Here is a 19818-nt window from a genome sequence, read left to right on the forward strand (position 1 = left end):
CAAAAAGCATGCTGACAATAAACAGAGAAAAACAAGATTGCTGCATCCATTCTTCCCCATCATTCATTGCTCCCTTACTCTATGCATTTTTTTTAAAGAGGGGTAAAATACAAGGTGAGAGAAAGAAAATAAAAATGATTCATCTCCTCTGCCAGGGATGTCATAACTGGGCTGGTTTCAAAATTGTTTTCAACTTAAGGTTTAACTTTTGTGGGTGTGTTTTGTCTCAGACTACTGTTGTTTAGCACACATTTTAGAGGAAGGAATTGGTAATGGAAGTCTCAAAAAACACAGTTTACAAAAACAGAAAGAAAAGTGAATAAATGCAATTTTTTTGCAATTTTTGTATTAAAAATTTTCCCAGGCAGATACTGAGACCTTTCAGTGCAACATTTCAAGGTTTAGCAGGAATAAATAAAAATATATATTTAGATCTACACAGAAAGAATAAATAAATAAATAACATTCTGTTTGAGTGACAATGCTAAAAGACTAAAGCCCAACTTTCATCATAATTCCAGGTCAAAATCAGGTCTATAAATGTGTAAAATTCTTAAATGTGTTATTGAATCTAGTAATATAATATAAAGAAACATGACAAAAAAATCAATATGTTTTCAGATAAATCATCCACGTTACAAGAGGACAATAGCACATGAGAACATGTAAGTAAAACCAGACAGTGGAGGTAGTGTGTAAAAAAAAAAAAAAATTACATACGTAACAGTGGAATACCAACGAAGAAGAAGCTTGGCCGTGATTGGTTGTTTGGGTAGCATGGCGTTTGAATGAAAGCAGGAAGAGCTGTAACAGCAAAGGAAAGAGGTTAACTCTATTTAGCGACTTTAGTGAGTTCTATTACCCTCTAAACCTGTAATTTCTAGTCTTATATATTGTCAGAGTATGTCTTAGAAGTCAAAGAAGGCCTGTCCGGTGAGGTAAGTACGTCCTAGTGTTTATTTTCAGTGATGCTAATAGTTTGTACCTCAGAGTTAGCTTAGTTTCAGCGGACACACACGGACACATCCGTCGGGTAAAAAGCTGCTGTTTGTAAGAAAAGTCGTTGATTCCTGATTGTTCGACTCCCTTTAACTATATGTAACTATTGTCACTGGATAAAAACCAGGCAGGTCCGTTCCCGGTTTGAGAACGCGGTGTCCTTTGGAGTCCGGGGTCAGCCCGAATCCCAGACGATCATATCTACTGTGGACTTCTCAGGAGAACAGGCTTTTATTGAAATAGTGTAATAAAAATAGGGCGACTCTTGTTGGCTATAGCCGTTTCTGTCATTATCTTTACAAAGTTAGCTTTAGCCAGCCTTGACCTTTGGTCCTGTGTCATAGATAAGTGATGCATTTGTTTCCAAATCAAGTCACAGATAACTCTGCGTTTCACACTAATTACATTATTTTAGCATGCCATTGTGTCATGCTGGATGAAACGTTAGGCTGTGAGCACTACAACCCACTGCTCCTTACTAAAGTATTCATACTAAAATCTTCAAATTGTTTGTGCATTTCAACCCACAATTTTCAGTATAATTTCTTAAACTGGTCAATTGAATATTATCAAGGTAAACAATGCCAAGATTTAGTCTTTCATTTACAAATAATAAGTTAAATGTTGTGGCATGCATATGTATTCAGCCCCTTGAATGCTTTTTTTGAACAATGCTAAAGTGGAAAAATTATAGAATTTCCTAACTTACAGGACAATAAAGGCTATTTCTAGTTCAATATTTCTCAAGAACTATTTACAGATTACAAATATTCTTTAAGTGTGAAATTATTCCCCAATCTGCTTTAAAAAATGTCTCCAGCTCAGTCAGATTTGATGGGGAAAATGTTGAGCCAAAGATTCTCATCTTTCTTTTGAACATCATACTTGTCTGCTACATCTTTAAACAACTGCTAAATCCTTATTGAATTGGTTGATATATTTAAATAGACTCTGATCCTCTCTTGTTTTTTGTTTTCCCCGCTATCAGGCAGCTACAGTCTAATGAGGGGGGAACCACAGCTGGCAGGATGCAGCAGAAAGGGAACATCCAAATCATCGAGTGGGAGGACCTCGATAAAAGGAAATTCTACTCTTTTGGGATATTTATGACAATGGCCATTCGGGTCACTGTCTACCCAGCTACACTGATCCGCACCCGGTTGCAGGTGCAGAAGGGAAAATCTCTCTATACCGGGACCTTTGATGCCTTCTTCAAGATCCTTCGGACGGAGGGCGTTCGAGGCCTGTACCGCGGCTTTATGGTGAACACCTTCACAATCGTCTCAGGCCAGGCGTACATAACCACCTATGAGCTGGTGAGGAAGTATGTCTCCCAATACTCTGAGGCCAATACCGTCAAGTCAGTGCTGGCCGGAGGCTCAGCCTCCCTGGTCGCTCAAAGCATCACTGTGCCCATAGATGTTGTGTCCCAGCAGCTGATGATGCAGGGCCAGGGGGAGCAACTCACACGTTTCCGGCTCAGTTCCAACTCAGAGAACAGGAAGCAACCCAGGTTTTTCAGGCAAACCAGGAACATTGTGTCTCAGATTTTTGCTGCGGATGGCTTTGGGGGCTTCTACAGGGGATATGTGGCTTCGTTACTCACTTACATCCCAAACAGTGCCGTCTGGTGGCCTTTCTATCACTTTTATGCCGGTAAGCATTTTTACCTTCTGTATATCTTTTGCTGATCAGAAGTTTTCAGAAACCTCTAAAGATGTTAACCTTTATGCTTTATTTTCAGGGCTTTATGCTTTATGCTTTATTTTCAGGGCTTCAGAAGAGTGGTAGCTGTGTCTAATAGCTTTGGGTCAGTTATTTTTTTGGATAAACTGTGTTTATTTGCAATGTCAACAGAGCAACTCTCCATACTGGCTCCCAGTAACTGCCCCCACCTGGTCCTTCAGGCCGTGGCTGGACCTTTAGCTGCTGCAACTGCCTCGACTGTCACCAACCCCATGGATGTGGTCAGAGCAAGAGTACAGGTATCTGTTTCTGATCTTTTGTCTTTCATCTATTGTCGTTCTTGTGTGGACAGTGGCTGGAATTGCAGACTCAGCAATTTTAGTTTCAATTAAAAAAGCATGTTCTACAATTTATAAACTAGCATAGTCTGTCCTTGTATATACTGGTTGATAACATAAGTAAAAACCAGACATATATGTTTTGTAGTGTGATGTAAAGCAAACTTGGATTTAAGAAAACAGGAATATTGTGTTTTTGGTTTCACACAGTGGTTCATTCAGCCATACAGATACAGTTGCATTCAGAAAATATTGGTGCAAGTAAACCAGCAGCTCTTCCATCACAAAAATGAAAGCAATTGCCTCATAAAAAGCGTTTCCTGATTGATCGTGTGTGTTCAGGTTGAAGGCAGGACCTCAATCATTCAAACGTTCAGGGAGCTGATCAAAGAAGAGGGCTGCTGGGGACTGACCAAAGGACTGTCAGCCCGCATCATTTCATCAGCACCCACTGCCATCGTCATGGTGGTTGGCTATGAGACACTGAAAAAACTGAGCCTGCTACCAGAGCTGGTAGATTCAAGACACTGGTAAAAAAAAAAAAAAAAAGGAAAGTATTTGGACCATGTGCCATTTTTTTAACTCTTATGTTGACTTGCTGAATTTATTTCAAGTACAAAACGATGTCGGGACATCATAGCATTAATAAAGTTATAAGTTAGTTACCTGTAAAGACGAAGGGTTCAGTTTGTGATACAACTGAGCAAGTTTGTTTCTGTTTGACTCGGTAAGCTCTGAAGTGACGTTAACACCATGACAGCAGCAAAAGAACTTATTTTTGTTATGTTCAGCCTTCATCAACAAAATGAAATCATCTTTGTGTGACTATTTTTGTGTTTGTGTTGTCCTCCTGAAGCAAAGAGCTGATTTTCACTAAAGTTCAGCTCAGAAAGTCAAACTACCATCTTTGTTTTTTTGCCAAACTGGACAATATTTGTGTTTATTTTATCTCCATTGCATATACAAATACACTATTTTATGAGTATTTTTGAGAACTATTATCCTGGTGTTGTTGATCATTCTGGGTTTATAATTTCTGTATTTATTGTACAGGAAGGTTTGTGTCATTGAAATTGTTTTCTTGGTAAAACTGTCCAAGCCACTCTGAGTGAAAAACGTTACCCTTTTGTGAAATATTTGAGTGCAATAACGTTTTGTCCTTTTCAGTACAAAATGTGTGGGTTGACATATCTTAAAGGAACTCATTTTACCTAATTTATTTTCATTTTTGGGTGATAACCACAGAGCTTTTGATGTTGATGTCATTTTGCTGTATTTTGCTTCTTATTTTGTGAAACTATTGTGGTTCAAGGCTGTTTATGCAGTTTGCTGCTGCTGTATGAATGTCCTGATTGAGGAAAAATTAATTGCAGTTTAGAAGAGAGATTATATTTTAAATAGTCCACTTAATTAATAGAAATGATCCTGTTTTTAAGAGTAACATAAATTAGATGCTGTTGAAAAGGAGCAAAAGTAAGAGCAGGTTTAATGTGATTGGCAGACGGTTGCAGGAACTTTTTTAATTGAATTCAGAACTGCACAGGCTTTATTTCTTTATTCCCAGACATGTTTAGATTCTGTGAACTACTGAGATAATAGAACTGCAACTTGCCGATCTCCAGTCAAATGATACTAACTTTCAATTTTGAGTGTTTTGTTTTTTCACAGCTCCTAGTATCACTAAAAGTGTTTTTCATTCTGTGATTGACCAGTGCAACTGTCGTTGATGCCTCTCTGCTCTAAAATACATGTGGTTTTAACAACATTTCTGGTCTCTTATTATTACCATCTGATTAGTAACATGTTTTTAGCTGGATGTCGCTGCTGAACTCCATTCTGCACAGAGAATGCTTTTGCATTACCTAAAGTCTCTAAATTATTACATCTAATTTTGAAGTATTTATAATAAATATGATCAATAATGCAAACTTGAAAAAGATTAATACATTTTGCCAATTTAGTTTGTTGCTGTGGTGTGGCATGACATTCTCACCAACACTACAGTAACCTCTAACACTTTTAGGTGAATTTCATAAAGGCCTTTAGACTTCAAGTATTGAAAAAACATTGGATTAAAATAGTTTTCTGTTCCTACCTGAGTTTAACAAGCCATTAACAATTCCGTTTAGAAGCCCACATGTACAATACAAACAGTAACACATTTGTACATTTTGCATGTTATGGAACAGCCATTCACAGACAAATAGTTCATAACCAAGGCTCTCTTTATTTATTTATTTTTTTTATTTTATTTTTTTGTTGGTTCAGACTGGCTAAAATATGTGATCTCATTTGTAAGGTGTCATGGTGTTTCTCAAACTTTGACCAAGAAAAATCTTAGAGCCTCTTATCTAAAAAAAACAAACTGAAATTTAAAAAAAATATTTTAGAGTTGAAATGACTACCTCATAAATTTTTACTTTTCTTTAAATAGCTTATTTGACTGGATCAGTGAGTGAAATTCAGATACTTGGTCCTGCTAAGAACTCCTCAGAATTTCTTCTTTTTAACTAAGTTTTTCTTTAAATTCTGAACATGTTGATCTTCAATAATCTTAAAGAAATAGTGTTTCATATAAGATATCCTGCATATTTTAGAGGAAAGTCAATAATGTTCCTTCCTATTCTGTCCTGAGGGAGTTTTCAGATAAGATTCTGAGGGAAAAATCAGATTGTGTCACTGTGTTGTTAATGTATTTTTCTGATGTGAGCATAACCGTGGGGCGACCATACATCTTATGAAAAGTGACTCCCTGACACCAAAGGTCGCATCTCATTATGCTGGTTAGAAATTGAAATGAAAGCATCTGCAGAAGATTTAAAACTAACTGAATGGATGTGGTACTTGAAATGACTCGTATGTTATTTTAACCTGCAGTTTAAATCTAAAGTTCTTAGTCTATTTGTATTTTTACACATTTACTCAAATTTGTCAATATTTTAGTCTTTAAGGATTTTTTTGCTAAAATGTAACAACATTTGTATAAGATTCTGAAATACTCCTGTGGTTGCATTTATGCCTTCACTGTATACTGAAAAAACAAAAATATTTTGTGTAATTTTTGGTCTAGTTTCGAGAGCAAGTATCTTACTAAACTTGAAATAAGACAAAACTAATTCACAATTAACTTTTCAGCAAGATATCGGAGCTTATTTTAATTAAATTATTCCTCTATATAGGTTTTTTTTTTTTTAAAGTGCCAGTTACACTGGAAGATTATTTCACTTTTAAGACATTTTTCTCATGGTATAAGTAAAATTATCTGCCAGTGGAACTAAAACTTTTTCATCAATATTTAGTATCAGTTTTAAGTATCTTCCTGAAGAGATATGTGCGTGTTACTTTTGTCTTATTTCAAATGAGATATTTGCACTATAAACTCAACTGCAAATACTTGGTAAGATTTTGTGTTTTTGCATTGCAGGCTAAACTGCTCAAGACTTATAAATCAGGAAAAATAAGGTTCTTACAAAACTTTTATTAGCTTGCCAACAGAGGGCAGCAGACTTCACTCACTGCTCTAGTATTCTCCAAGTTTCAATTAATATTTTTTAACAATCCTCTTTTCATTCAAATGTCCTCTTTTGGAAGTAAAACCACCCAGAGACCGGCAGACAAATCCACAGATGAATGAAGCAAACAGGGAGGCCCTCTTTCAGGCGCGCTGACAGATCCTGGTGGGATGACAGAGTGCCCCCCTGCTCTGCTCTGTGCCTTAATTATCAGGCCGTGTCTGGGAGGCACTTTGTCAAAATGATTGATGAGGGACTGTCAGAAAGGGAACAAATCTGACTTGGCCGGGGTTAGAGGAAGGGCCCCTCATTCTCATGGGATGTAAAGGTGGCTATGCAAGAGATCGGCCCCAAAATGATCGAAAAGAAGGAGAGCAATGTGAAGAGTGTTTAGAGATTTAGGAAGCTCCAGAGACCCAACAGATTTTAAAAGGAAGGGGTTTTATTTATGTTGGTGTCTAATTCTTATAGTCCCCAGTAAGAATGTACATAAAATCTGTCTGCATTGGATACAAGTTCCACATAAATGTAAATCTTTGAGCTTTTTATTTGTATTACAGCAGCTTTAGTTGCACTGAAATGTGGCTTTTTACTGTAACCATAAAGTAGATTTGTTAGACCGTTGCACACAGAGCAGAGAGATGAAACCTGTTTAGGGGAGAAAAGGAATCAAATAAAAAGGAATCTAGCCATAGAAAATAAATGTTTTAATGATATTGGTCAACAACTTTCTGCTGTTACTTATAGTGGGGCTTTTGCATAGGTTATCAGTATTTTTCATTCTGTGAAAAGGTGATCAGTTAAAATCTTAATTGAAGTAGATGGAGGAGAGGTTAACCTTTCTGGTTATTTGTCCAGAAAGTGAAGAGCATTTAGAGCAGAATCAATCACTTTTGACGCTTCTGTTTACACAAACGTGTTTATTTTATACAGTGAAGAATAAACAAAGTAAAACAAAAAGAATTATTGAAGTCCAACGAGACACACAACAGAGAGCTGATATGCATATTATTATTTGTTAGACAAGTCAGTTCAAGAAAATAATGCAGAAGCAGTAGATGTCATGAAGCCATAAAAATTTAACATTTTCCTCTTCTGCCTCTTTACGTCTCAACGTTACCCTCAAACAATCCCTAATCCTTTTTAAAGGTGGAGAATTTATTATTCATAAAAGTAAGTATGTAAATATGGTTTGCTGACAGATTAGCAAGAGTATTTCACCTGTACAAAGTAACAGATGAGGGCTTTCATATTAAACTTGAAAAAGAAGAAAAGAACATAGATTCATCTTCACTCTGCCAGTTTGTAAAATGAAGATGAAGATCACTGACAGTCTCCACTGTATGTTGAAGTAATCATCAGTGTCTCTATTAACAACCACCTAGTACAAACATGACAAAAAATTCATTGGTTTATGAAATAATATTGATACATTGATGTTTTTCAGAGTGGAGTTCTTTAACATGGAAAAAGTTCACTTTGGTCTTAGACCTTCGCCGATTAGAAGATATATTTATCCGTTGACCTGGATTTATATCAGAAGTGCTGTAAAATTAAAGAGTGTCTGCAACATTAATATGAGGAATATGTATAAGAGCAATGTTCAGCTTTCAGGTGTAGGGAAAAGGATAGTAAAAGGATTATTTAGAGTTTATTAAAATTACGCTAATGGGGTGTTACTGCAGTGCTGTAAATAAGTATTTACTAAAGCACAAATTTCTTGTTTTTGGTTACACTTAAATGTTTTGATATTTTAAACAAATTTACACATAAAAGGTTAAGGGAGTAAGTATAAAATGGGAATGGAAATTATTCAATTTGATGAATAAAAGCTGAACAAAACTACTGACTACTAATCAAAAATACCAGTGATTCCCTTTCTAAGTCATGATCACCTGTAAAGCCCCTGTCTGACAACATAAATCAGACCAAAAGACCTTAAAAGGCAATGTCTAAAGAAATTCAAAAATAGATGAAAATAAAGTTATTCACATCTGTCAGTCTGGAAAGTGTTGCAAAGCTGTTTCCAAGGCTGCAGGACTCCAGTGAACCACAAAAGGAGCCATAACCCAAAAATGAAGAAAACATGGATCAGTGGTGAACCTTCCCAGGACTGCCTGTCCTTCCAAAATCACTCCCGAGAGCACATGGACACATCTATATGCTCTTGGCTGACCCCATGGATCACAAAAAACCCAAAACAACATGCCAAAAAAAAAAAAAAACTAGGTGGTAAATAGACATACAGAGCGAGAGCATAGAAAACAAATGCTAGCTAAAGCTCTGCAGTCATAGCTTTCATAGATCAATACCAAGTCAGTATCAGTTTGAGATGTATACTTGCATGCTATGCTTGATACTTTAGTTTCAGATTCCAAGTTAAAATTATATTTTATTTTTGAAGTTTCTCAACACTAACCCAAAATTTTCTTTTGTTTGAATTTGCTCTCAAATGATACAATTTTGCACTTTGTTTATTGAGAAAAAATGTACAAGAATCATGCCAATAAGTATCTGGTGGATATTTATAAACCTTAACCAAATTCTCAGTAAAGGTTTGAACAAGGTAAGGGAAATTAATGAATATGTTTAAAGTCATATACCTGACAACATATCAAACTTAAACAAAAAGTATTGATATCGGTTTATACAGGGTGTGTATTTACCTGGTATTAGATTGATACCAAAACTATTACTGAGACATTTATTGGGAAATGTCTCATGTTTGCCAATAAAACGTCTTGCTGATCTTAAGACCTTTGGTAAATTTGAAGCAAAAGTGGAATTCTTAGCACTGTTAGTTTTCCACCAGATATAACATGACACAAACCTTGTGTGTCATGTTATAAAACTAACACAGCATTTCAGTAAAACAAAGAAAACACAGTGGTGGTAGTGTGATGGTCTGGGTCTACCTTACAGTAATTGGTGAAACTTTCAATTATTTTCTCTCACAGGTTTGGCGTTAAACTGATTGGTTATGAATGAATACAAATCAATGTGGTTGAATTAAAACCAATTCTGAAAAGAGATGTGAGCCAAAATCTTCTCTTAGTTTTGTCAAAACTCAATATTATCCCTCCATGTTGGTTGTCTGAAGTTGGTTTGGACACTTTTACTTCCATAACAATCATAACATTTGAAATCTTCTTTATATTTCTACTCTTGTTATCTTTGTCAGATATTAAATATTGTTTGTTTCATGATGAATTTCCAAGCACAGTTTTCAGACTTTAACAATCACAAGTTAGTTGTCAGCTGAAGTAAAGTCTATAAACAGAAAAGGAGCTCATTCAAGAGAAAGATTCTGGTTTAAATAACTTGATAAATGTAACAATCTGCAAACATTAAAAGGTCTCACAGAGCAAATTACCAGCAAAGTGTGTAAATGTCTGTAAGTACATGTCTGTGTGTGTGTTGAGAGGAAGCGGAGGTGGAGGCAGGGTGGAGGGGTTTGGTCTGATGTGTCAGATCATTACGCCCTGGGAGGAGAGCGAGCGAGGGAGGGGAGAGATGGATGGAGAGAAATAGCCTAAAGAAAGGCAGCTGAGGAGTCAAAGGACAGGAGGCGTCGGCCGGCATACAACAGGAAGAGAGAAATGGCAAATTTTTCAGGCACCTGGAAAATGAAAAGCAGCGAGAATTTTGACGAGTTGCTCAAAGCTCTGGGTAAGTGTGTTTAGTGTTATTTATTTATTTTTTCATGTTTTTGTGTTTTCAGTTGGCTATTTAACTCACATTGAAAATAAAACTGTAGCAAGCTTTGTTTGCCCAATGATTAAACTGGAGAGATTAACTATTTACAGATTAAAACTTTAATATAAGAACTTTTTGCTGTATCAAAAATGCACCTTGCATAGAAATCGTCTTTAGTATTTTACTTTGAACTCAAAATTTCAGATTTTTGTCACAATTAAATTATATTCTGAATAAAATCTGCAAGAAGCAAGACTCTGCCTAAAAGTTTTTGGGTGTTTTTGGGGTGTGTTAGTGGAAGTGAACTCTTGGGGAAAAAGTGGAAACAGACCAAAGGAGTCTCACATCTCGCTCTGTGTCTCCCTGACCGAGGGTTAATAGTTTTTCCTTCCACTGGGAGAACATAATTTATCACAATCTACAGGAGAGTCAAACAAAGTCAACAGCATCAACATTCCTCCCTCTCATCACCTTGTGCTGTGATCTCCATATTTGCAACATTTGCTGATGTTAATCTTACATGCAGCTGCTGGTGGATCATTTTACCTTTTACAAACAATAAAAAAAATTAACTGTCAGTGAAACTCTTTACTTTGCCATGGCTGTCTGAAGTATGCTAACACAGAGCCTAAACCTTTGAACTCTTTCACATTTGTCATCTTAAAGCCACAATTTGTTATGTGTTTTATTGGAATTTGATGTCATCATCCAACATAAACGAGTGAATAATTATGAAATGGAAGGGAAATGATATTTGGTTTTAACAGATAATCCAATAGACAAAATATTAGTATGCAGTCATCCGAGTCAGAGTCGCTGATGTGTGGGGTTAGTTACCTGCCCTGCAAAGTATTTTGCATCTCTGCCAAAAGTTTGATTTGGGTCCTGTCAGTAGATTCTGCCACCTGAGCCTTGGACCTCTGCAGTTCCCCTACAGAACTTTTGAACTTCCAGGCTCTTTCTCTGATTACCTGTCCTGTTGATCCGTATCTTTGTATATTTCTGGTTTTGCATTACATTTTTCATTTATCAAACTCGTCCACAACTCTTTCTGTGACCCAGATCCTTATGTGCTATATGTTCCCTGATGTTCTTCAACAAAGCTATTAAAGAACATTAGGAAACAGTTGAGACTTCAGTGAGAATAACCTGGTAGTTGGATGAAATAATTTTGGGAAATATTAAAGTAAATCCATTTTATATTTGTTAGAACCTTTTGCATAAGATTTTGAAAACCACGCCCCATTTCCTCTCCTCATCACAACTAAACACCACCTTGTTGATCCATCGCTTACAATTCCCAGAACACATCAAAGTACATAAAGTAAAGCCAAGTTTATCTGTATAACATACTTCAGCAATATAGGCAGTTCAAAATGCTTTATACAATTAAACCATCATACAGGAACCCAGAAGTGTCAAACCCTGTTTCATTTCAGGTCACATGATCATCATGCCAATTTTAGCAGAATGTATTGATAAATATATAAAAAAAATGTTTCATATATTATAGTGGAATGAGATTTCACATCTTTTACAGTGATGTAATTTGGCACTATTCAAATAAAAACTGACTTGTTTTGGCAAATAAAACAATACTTTAGCACACATGTCATATTAAAGTTCTATTTCTGTTTTCTCTGGAGTCTGAAGGACCACATAATTAGTCACAGTGTGCTGGATTTGGCCTCAAGTTTGACATGTACAGTAGCCAATTATGAAACAACCACTTAAGATTATATTTAGTCAAAAACTATCATCGAAACCATCAAACAAATATATTGACTAACATATATTGATTGTTATCACTCCTAAGGAACTCTGAACAGGTGGATTTTTAGCCTTGATTTAAAGAAAATCAGTGTTTGGGCTGTTTTGCAGTTTTCTGGAAGTTTGTTCCAGATTTGTGGAGAATAAAAACTGAATGAACTCATTTTTTCACCGGAGTTAGAAAGATAACATGCTCTTGGTCAAGCAGCAACTTCTAAAAGAAGAAGGCTTGAACTGAACTTTTTTGTCTGAATCGCAGGTGTGAACGCCATGCTGAGGAAAGTAGCAGGGGCGGCAGCATCCAAACCCCATGTGGAGATAAAACAGAGCGGTGACCACTTCTACATCAAGACCTCCACCACCGTACGCACCACGGAGATCAACTTCATCGTAGGCGAGGAGTTCAACGAGGAGACGGTGGATGGCAGAAAGTGTAAGGTAACTCAAAAACCAACTGGTGGCAAATCGACTCGGGCGCCAAAACACTAAACACTCACATACATGTATAAAAAAAAATATAGGGTATGAAATTAAAATCTGTCCCTGAACACATCAAAGTTTAGTTTCCTTATTACACTTTACAATAGAGCCACATTAAACTGGCAACATTCAAATTCCTTGTAGTTGATTTTACTGCAGACAGGTGACGCTGAAGGTGGAAACATCTTAAACTGAATATCTTCTGCAGAGTTTGGCCACGTGGGAGACGGAAAACAAGATTTACTGCAAACAGACTCTGCTGAGCGGGAACGGTCCAAAAACCTTCTGGAGCCGAGAACTCGAAGGGGATGAACTCATTTTGGTAAGCGTTTACTTCAAATAGCAAAATAATGAAAAAAGAAGGGACCCGGTGTTTTAGGCAGTGATTACACTTTGAACTCTTCACAATGGTCTCATTTATTTAAAGCTCTTTTTGTTTGCTTTTCCTAATCTGTGGTTTTCAAACACACTCATCTTCTTGGTGATGGATTTCGACCAGAATCTTAGACCAGATGTTTGGATGCTTCACAAAGTGACAGACTTGGAAATGGCTGCCTTCATTCACAGCGGGGCACAAAGCACAGGGTTTGGAAAAGGGAACAGTGTGTACTTTATTTCAAAAACAACTTGTGTGATGGAAATCAGATTGCAGCAATGGGAAATCATATTTTTATGTGATGAAATATGCAGCATTGCAGAAGATGTCTTTGATCAGGTCCAAAAGCAGAAATACTGAAGTTTTTTGGGTTTTTTAAGATTCACCTACCTAAACATTAGTAATCACAGTGACCTCCAGAACTATTTGGTACCCTGGTAAAAATGTGCTAAAGGCCTTTAAGTAGAAGTCCTTATTTTTGCTGCAGCTCGATAGTCTCGCACTACAAACTGTAGCAAATACCAGCTGTAATAATAAGAAAATTGTTTAAAACAAAAGATAACATTTCTTACAAGTTTATAATTGTTTTTTACAAAATTACCAGCAGCACACCTATTTGTACTGCTAATGACTCCGACCAAAAACAAATTAATCAATGTTTTTGAGGGAATTGGGAATTTAGTAGATCTACAAAATGCATATGTTGTCTTTAAAATGGGACAAATGCTCATGTTGTTTAAGTTTGACAGATGTGTGTTGCTCTTCATAAGAGATGTGATACCTACTGCAGATGGCTTCATTTATCTGCTCTCGGGACAAAAACTTGACAATATAACATGTCCAAAAAGTATGAGTTCATTCATTTAATCAAACACAACAGTGAAATACCTGAACTAAATCATTACAATCTGTGTGATATTTTTGGGGGTTTAAATTTCTCATAACTTTGGTGATTATGGCTTTCAGGTAATTAATACTCAAACATGACTTTCTGAGAAAATTAGGATATTACATAAAACCAATAAAAAAATAGATTTTTTTCCACACAGAAACGTCATGTACAACTGTTAAGTGAGCTCGATGGCTCACTTAACAGTTGTATAACCGACAGTCAATGATATCTTCCATGAGAACAGTAACAAAACATCACTGCAAAAGACGCTTGGCTGAATCCAAGCACTTTAATGGAAAGTTTAGTGGAAGGAAAAGTCTTTAAATGAGGATGTAATCTGGGACTTAGGTTGTAACTGTTGCATTTCCTGTGATAAGACACTCCTGAATGAGAAACAATGTCAAAACCTCTAAAGTCATCTTTTCAGAGGCAAAGTTTAGCTTTCACTTGTGGATCAAAGTCCCAGAGTCTGGAGAAAGAGCAAAAAATGAGAATCGTTTGATGACCACTGTGAAGTTTCCACAGAAATTAATGATTGGTGATTTTATGTCACCTTTTTGAATTGGTCTGCTGTCCACAACAGAACAGTCATCTGTCAGGGAATTAATGAGAGCTTCATCTTTTCATTTTCATCACAAGCTTTATGGAAATGCTGAACAACTGAGCATGTATAGTCAGTATGTTGATTTACCTTTCAGCCATACATTTCAGTACTTAAAATGATGATTTATTGATTTTATCTACTATTTTAATTTGCATTTTTATTTTCTGAATGCAATAGTGATCAAAGGGAGCAAAAATAAACACTAGAAAGTATCAGTTTGACTGTAATGAATCAAAATCAAACTGAAACAATGTAACTATTTTTTGGATTCTAACTTAATCAGATTTGCTTACATGTACCAAAAGATACATTTTAGTTCTTTCCAAATTACAAAGGAAATTGTTATGTTAAACAAAAATGTAAAGGAAACAACTGTGAGAAGTAAAAGGAAGTTAATTCATTAATAAAAACCTTGTCAGTTCCAGGAAGTGTTTAGAAATCTCACAGCCAATTGAAAATGCCATTGATTTATTCTTTCCCCATCTCAGATTGTTCATAAACATTCCTTTATCAGTAAGGCATGTGTGAACAGACCTTTATGATTTTTTTTCCAAGGAAAACAAAACCCATCCAGTTTTCTCATGGCTTCAATGAAAAAGCTCTTTGAAAGGACTGAAAGTCTCACAGGCATATGTTTGTTGTTGCATTCCTCCTATCATTTCATGGCCTTGCATCCATCAGAAACACGCCTGCCTTAAAAAAATCTTGTGAGAAACCTATCAACATCTGTTCTGGGTTTACTGGCCAGATGGACATAAAAAAAAAGTAAAGCAAGACTGAAAAGGCTGTCTGATTTGGCATGGCTGGAGATCTCTGTGAGGACACTGACTCACCTCTGCAGAGAGGCAATCAGGGAAACCTTTGGGAGAGGGAGCAATTTGGACTGAATGCAGGTTTTCAGATGTGACAGAAAGATTTCTTCTCTCTAAATGTGTTTTTGTTTAAGACAGGGGTGTGTTTTTCTGTTCATGTTGGAGTGACAGACTATAATCTGATAGGGATGTTGGAATTGAATCGTTTTAGGGAGAGGGAAAGAAAATGATTTCACAACAAAAAGATCACAAATGTGAGAACAGAGTCCAGGCAGATTCCCTAAACATAGGAAGATTGGATGCGCAGGCTCGGATGGTTAAAATAAAATAATAATAATTGTAAAAAACTATTTTTTTAAATGCTCCCTAATTGTTAGGAAAAACAAATTCCAGTGTTTATCTTAGCTTTGTCTTGCAACATGTTTTTTTTTTTATCATTATTATTTTTAATAATTACACGTCGGATTTACGTCTTATGTAAAACTTGAGGTCCAGGGGCAAAACCTGACCCGCCTTAGGTTTTTATGTGGCCCTCTAGATTCTAGAGAGACATAAAAAAAAGAAAAAAACTCCAAAAACAGTTGTGTGTTTAAAAATTTTGTCAATGAATGAAATCAAACTTTAATCTATAATCTGCCAAATTAAAACAATGTGAAAAGAGGTTCTTAATTGCCCTGATCTACATGAATTAAGAAAAATACCTTTTGGTATGTTAACTAATTTTTTTTACATTTAATAACAAGAATGCTTTTATTAGAATTACAGAAAAAAACTACAAAATGCCAGTTACAATGCAGGATAATTTGGATGTTTAGGTGTTTCAAATACCTGGATGCAGTCAATTCCCTGAATACAAAAAAAATAAAATAAAAATTAAGGGTTAACTATGCTTTGATTTTCTTTCATGATTCTGTGTGAGTTGAAAAAAGAATTTATATGTCAGATATAACAAATCAGAATTGGAATTTATGGAACCAAATGAAAACCCACAGCAATGTAGCGGCCTTATGAAACATAAAAATGATGTTTGTGTATTCTTGGACAAATAGACATTCTGCAAACCACTAAGATTCACATCAGCTTGCAAAAGGACAAGAAGCTGGCTATTAAAAAACTTTTCTTGAAGGTTTAAATACCGCAAGCACAACTAAAGAATATACATGTGAAATGGACTCAAAATGGCACAACCAGTCATTTGATTTCTGGAAAAAAATTGAACACACATCAGGGGTCAGTTAAGGCTGGCGTTCAACAGAGTGGCAGTAAAATTATATTATTTATTATTCTTTCAATTGTACAGAATTGTGTGGAAGCTAGATCTAAATCTTGGAAAGAGAGCAGATCAGTTAAATTAACCTCCAATTCTAAACCAGACACAAATCAAATGCAATTATCGGTGGCAGCAAAATTATTTACACCAAAATGTACATTTTTAGAGTTATTGTTCATTCTAACACTGTAAATTAAAAAAAAATAGGTTTTGTCAAGTAATGGCGACATAATGGTTTCTACTCTCAATGATGTCGTCTATTGATAAACATAATGATCAATTAAGGGATTCCTGAAGGAAAATAGGGAAAGTAGTCTTTTCTATGCAGGTGTATGCATTTGGCTCATATTTTGAGTTCATATGTATTCTGAATTAAATTACCTAAAGAACTAAAAAAAATACCTCCCTTTATTTATTTAGTAAGTTAGAAGCCAGGTGAATCTGGCCTGAATGAGGGGATGCAGTGCTGCATTCTCCTCACTGATGAATGGCGCTAATGAACTCTGATGTCACCTCCAGTTAATGACATCACACCCCTCTGCCAGATGGAGTCGTCACGGCTCAATTAGACTCCTCTCCAACCTTTCCCCAACCTCATCCTTCCACGCCGCACCGCCTGGGGTAATGACATGTACTGTTGTTCTAAGCCTTTTTCTGCAACACTCCCTTAGAAGCCCATAAATCTCTGGCGCTCTGCTGTGTCACTTGTTTTGCTCTAGACAACGAAACGTGATGAAGAATGCGAACCTGACAGCTGCGGTCCTTAATTAAAGTCGATTTTAATAACAATGGCCTTTGCTACTGTCTGCCTGAGTGTAAGAGGACAGGGTTTAAAAAGAGCTTTGTTCATTATGGAAATTTCAGAATCTAACCTGTAAATTAACCAACAACAAGGGAGCAGAAGAGTTTAAAAATGTGGTTCAACTTTTTGAACTTATGATCTGCTAAATATATTTTGATGCTGAGGAAATTTAAGATTAGGAATGGATGTATATATCACAGTTGGAAATGTCGACTGAAAAAAAAAAATTTTTTTTCTTTGCAGGCGGTTGTGACAATAAAACATCCAACATGATGAAAACGCTTTGGCTGTAGTGCTGTGAAGAATATTGTTTTATTTTACACACTCTAAAAAAGTTTAATCTGCTCATTGAACCACTTTTATTGTGCCTGTCTGAGAAAAAAAAAAGAAAAAGACATGGTTTTAAATTATAACAGCAAAAACGCAACATCCTTACCATGTATTTTTTTTACTCAGTACAAGTTCCACTGCCAGATTCTTTCACTTAAAACTTTGAATTTTTTCATCAAGATTAAATGAATTATTGACTTGAATAAGGCTCTTAGATGACACTGAAAGTGACTTGTGAATTAGTTTAGTCTTATTTGAAGTGTAAGATATTGCACTAGCAACCAAAAAGACCAAAATAATTAGGAAGATTTAGTTTTTTGTAGTTTATAATTAATTTCTCCAGAAGGGGGCACTCCAGAGTTCTAAAGCGCTACATGAAGAGTGGTTGAAGTAATGGCTTTTTTCAAATGCAGTTGTGTTCATAAGCAGTGTGTTTAAAAAACAAAACCAAAAAGAGTAACAGCTCAAAATCCAAATATGGACTTTTCTGTGAATCAGAGGTAATTTGTTTTATAATGGCTTGATTCAGTTCATCAACAACCTGCTTCCGATGACTAAAGTCATTTGCAAATTGCAATCTCATCAGCACTAACGCTAACGCTAACCCTATGGCATGGCTTCATATGGGCGTTTTCTAATTGTCACAGTGCTCACATATAAAACTTCATATCAGCTCTAGTCTTATCCATGAAAAGAGGAGTTTTGTTTTTTCTTCTGGGTATTCCTGACTGGTTTCCTCCATAAAGTATGAGATCATTTAATCAGAACAGCATAACATGTCCCATATTTCTTTATTTTCCCCACTGTCAAACCTTTTCATCAAGCAAGTTGTTCTTTTTGATCAATGTTTTTGCTTTGCTCTGATTTTCAGAGAGGAAATTCAGAGCACTCATCAGCATTTATATTTGCTGCCTTCATCCTTAAATAAGATTAAACTGTTCTACAGCTCATGGCTGACCTACTGCATTATTTCCTAAAAACATTGATCTGGTTAGGAGATGTAGGACTGCTATTATTCTGGATCACAACTGTTCTTTTCTATGCTGATGGGTGCTTGTTAAAGGAATCCTGACAATCATAAATACCTAATTCACTGTGAAAATAATCCGTTTTACCTTCAAACTGGTTATTCTGGCTTGAAGGGAAATGTTTGAGAGAACTACTTTGAAGAACATGTAATGTCTTCCAAACTGAATAATAATAAAGATCCTAAAGATAAACAAAAGATGTCTCGGAAAGATGATACAGTTGTTACTCATTTTTCTTCCCCTCTCATTTCCTTTCAGATCTTTGGAGCAGACGATGTGATCTGTACAAGGATCTACGTACGAGCACAGTAGACATCTTCGTTCCTCCAAATTAACTCACAACTGACACCCTGTTGATGTCTGAAATTTAGCGCCTTGCAAAAGTATATATAAACCAACTTTTTTTTTTTACATTTTTTCACTACAAGAAAAACTGACATCTTTTTTTGCGTGTGGATAATTGGATAGTTAAAAAAACCACCAACTTTTCCAGTCTACGGAGTATTTTTCCCCTTTCTACATAGCATCCCCCAGCATAATGATGCCATGTTTAACGTAGTATTTAATTAGCTTAGTGTTGGTTCACATGCCACATTTTGCATGAGGTATCATCTGTTCAGAGCAACTTCTTCTTTTCTGCTGACTCCAACAAGTCCTGTGGGAAACTGCTTTGATTTCAACGGTTTTCGTCTTGCTGCTCTTCAGTGACGGTCAGATTCTTAGAATGAACACCAGACAGATGCAGTGCTGACAGATTCCCACACCTGAACTGATTCTGTCTGGGTAGATCTGCAACTGTGCCGCTTTCCCTTTTCAGATAATAGATCAAACAGTTCTCAATTTGATCTTCAAATTTTGGGTTTTCATTTCAGAAGCCAAATCTACTTTTTCTACAACTAACCTGTCTTTCACTTTATCCCTGATGTCTCTGGTTAGTATTTTGTTTTAATATAATTTAGAAAATTGATTTTTGCTTTTTCCTTGTGCATAATTTTGTGGTTTTGCTTTTTTTCCCCCACAACAAAGCCAGAACTAACTGGTCTAATCTGAATAAAAATGATCAGAATGTTTGATGCTGAACCCTCCATCCTTTATTCTGTACACACATATCCAATGGAGATGAAGAGTCTGTCAGCGCAGTTTTGGGTCTTCATATTTGGTCGATAAGACTAAGCCAAAGTATCCAAGGGGAATCCAGGCAAGAACACAGAGAAAGAGCTAAA

The 19818-nt window shown here is 35.9% G+C and overlaps 2 protein-coding genes across 3 annotated transcripts; both read left to right on the forward strand.

The window, feature by feature from the left end:
• The first annotated feature begins 755 nt into the window (after positions 1-755).
• LOC129364231 (solute carrier family 25 member 44-like) lies at positions 756-4788 on the forward strand. Its single transcript, XM_055036766.1, has 4 exons — positions 756-938; positions 1988-2655; positions 2857-2984; positions 3366-4788. Exons 2-4 carry the CDS (start codon positions 2028-2030, stop codon positions 3555-3557), a joined length of 948 nt encoding a protein of 315 aa, XP_054892741.1. The 5' UTR covers positions 756-938; positions 1988-2027; the 3' UTR covers positions 3558-4788.
• Positions 4789-10056: 5268 nt separating this feature from the next.
• Positions 10057-19675, forward strand: LOC129364232 (cellular retinoic acid-binding protein 1). Of its 2 annotated transcripts, XM_055036768.1 has the most exons (5): positions 10057-10204; positions 12261-12439; positions 12690-12803; positions 16955-17056; positions 18854-19675. In XM_055036768.1, the coding sequence occupies exons 1-5, from the start codon at positions 10135-10137 to the stop codon at positions 18905-18907; spliced, it is 519 nt and encodes a 172-aa protein (XP_054892743.1). In that variant the 5' UTR covers positions 10057-10134; the 3' UTR covers positions 18908-19675. The 2 variants fall into 2 exon arrangements, with proteins under 2 accessions (XP_054892743.1, XP_054892744.1); XM_055036769.1 differs by lacking the exon at positions 16955-17056 and having other exon boundaries at positions 10068-10204.
• Positions 19676-19818: the final 143 nt, after the last annotated feature.

This window comes from Poeciliopsis prolifica, unplaced genomic scaffold, assembly GCF_027474105.1.
Source record: "Poeciliopsis prolifica strain line A6 unplaced genomic scaffold, Auburn_PproV2 SCAFFOLD011, whole genome shotgun sequence".
NCBI classification, from domain to species: domain Eukaryota; kingdom Metazoa; phylum Chordata; class Actinopteri; order Cyprinodontiformes; family Poeciliidae; genus Poeciliopsis; species Poeciliopsis prolifica.

Coding starts and splice junctions, on each gene's coding strand:
- LOC129364231 (XM_055036766.1), top strand. CDS start 2,028: ATGCAGCAGAAAGGGAACATCCAAATCATCGAGTGGGAGGACCTCGAT. Junction 2,656..2,856: donor TTTCTATCACTTTTATGCCG/GTAAGCATTTTT, acceptor CAATGTCAACAG/AGCAACTCTCCATACTGGCT. Junction 2,985..3,365: donor TGGTCAGAGCAAGAGTACAG/GTATCTGTTTCT, acceptor GTGTGTGTTCAG/GTTGAAGGCAGGACCTCAAT.
- LOC129364232 (XM_055036768.1), top strand. CDS start 10,135: ATGGCAAATTTTTCAGGCACCTGGAAAATGAAAAGCAGCGAGAATTTT. Junction 10,205..12,260: donor CGAGTTGCTCAAAGCTCTGG/GTAAGTGTGTTT, acceptor TCTGAATCGCAG/GTGTGAACGCCATGCTGAGG. Junction 12,804..16,954: donor AAGGGGATGAACTCATTTTG/GTAAGCGTTTAC, acceptor TGTCACCTCCAG/TTAATGACATCACACCCCTC.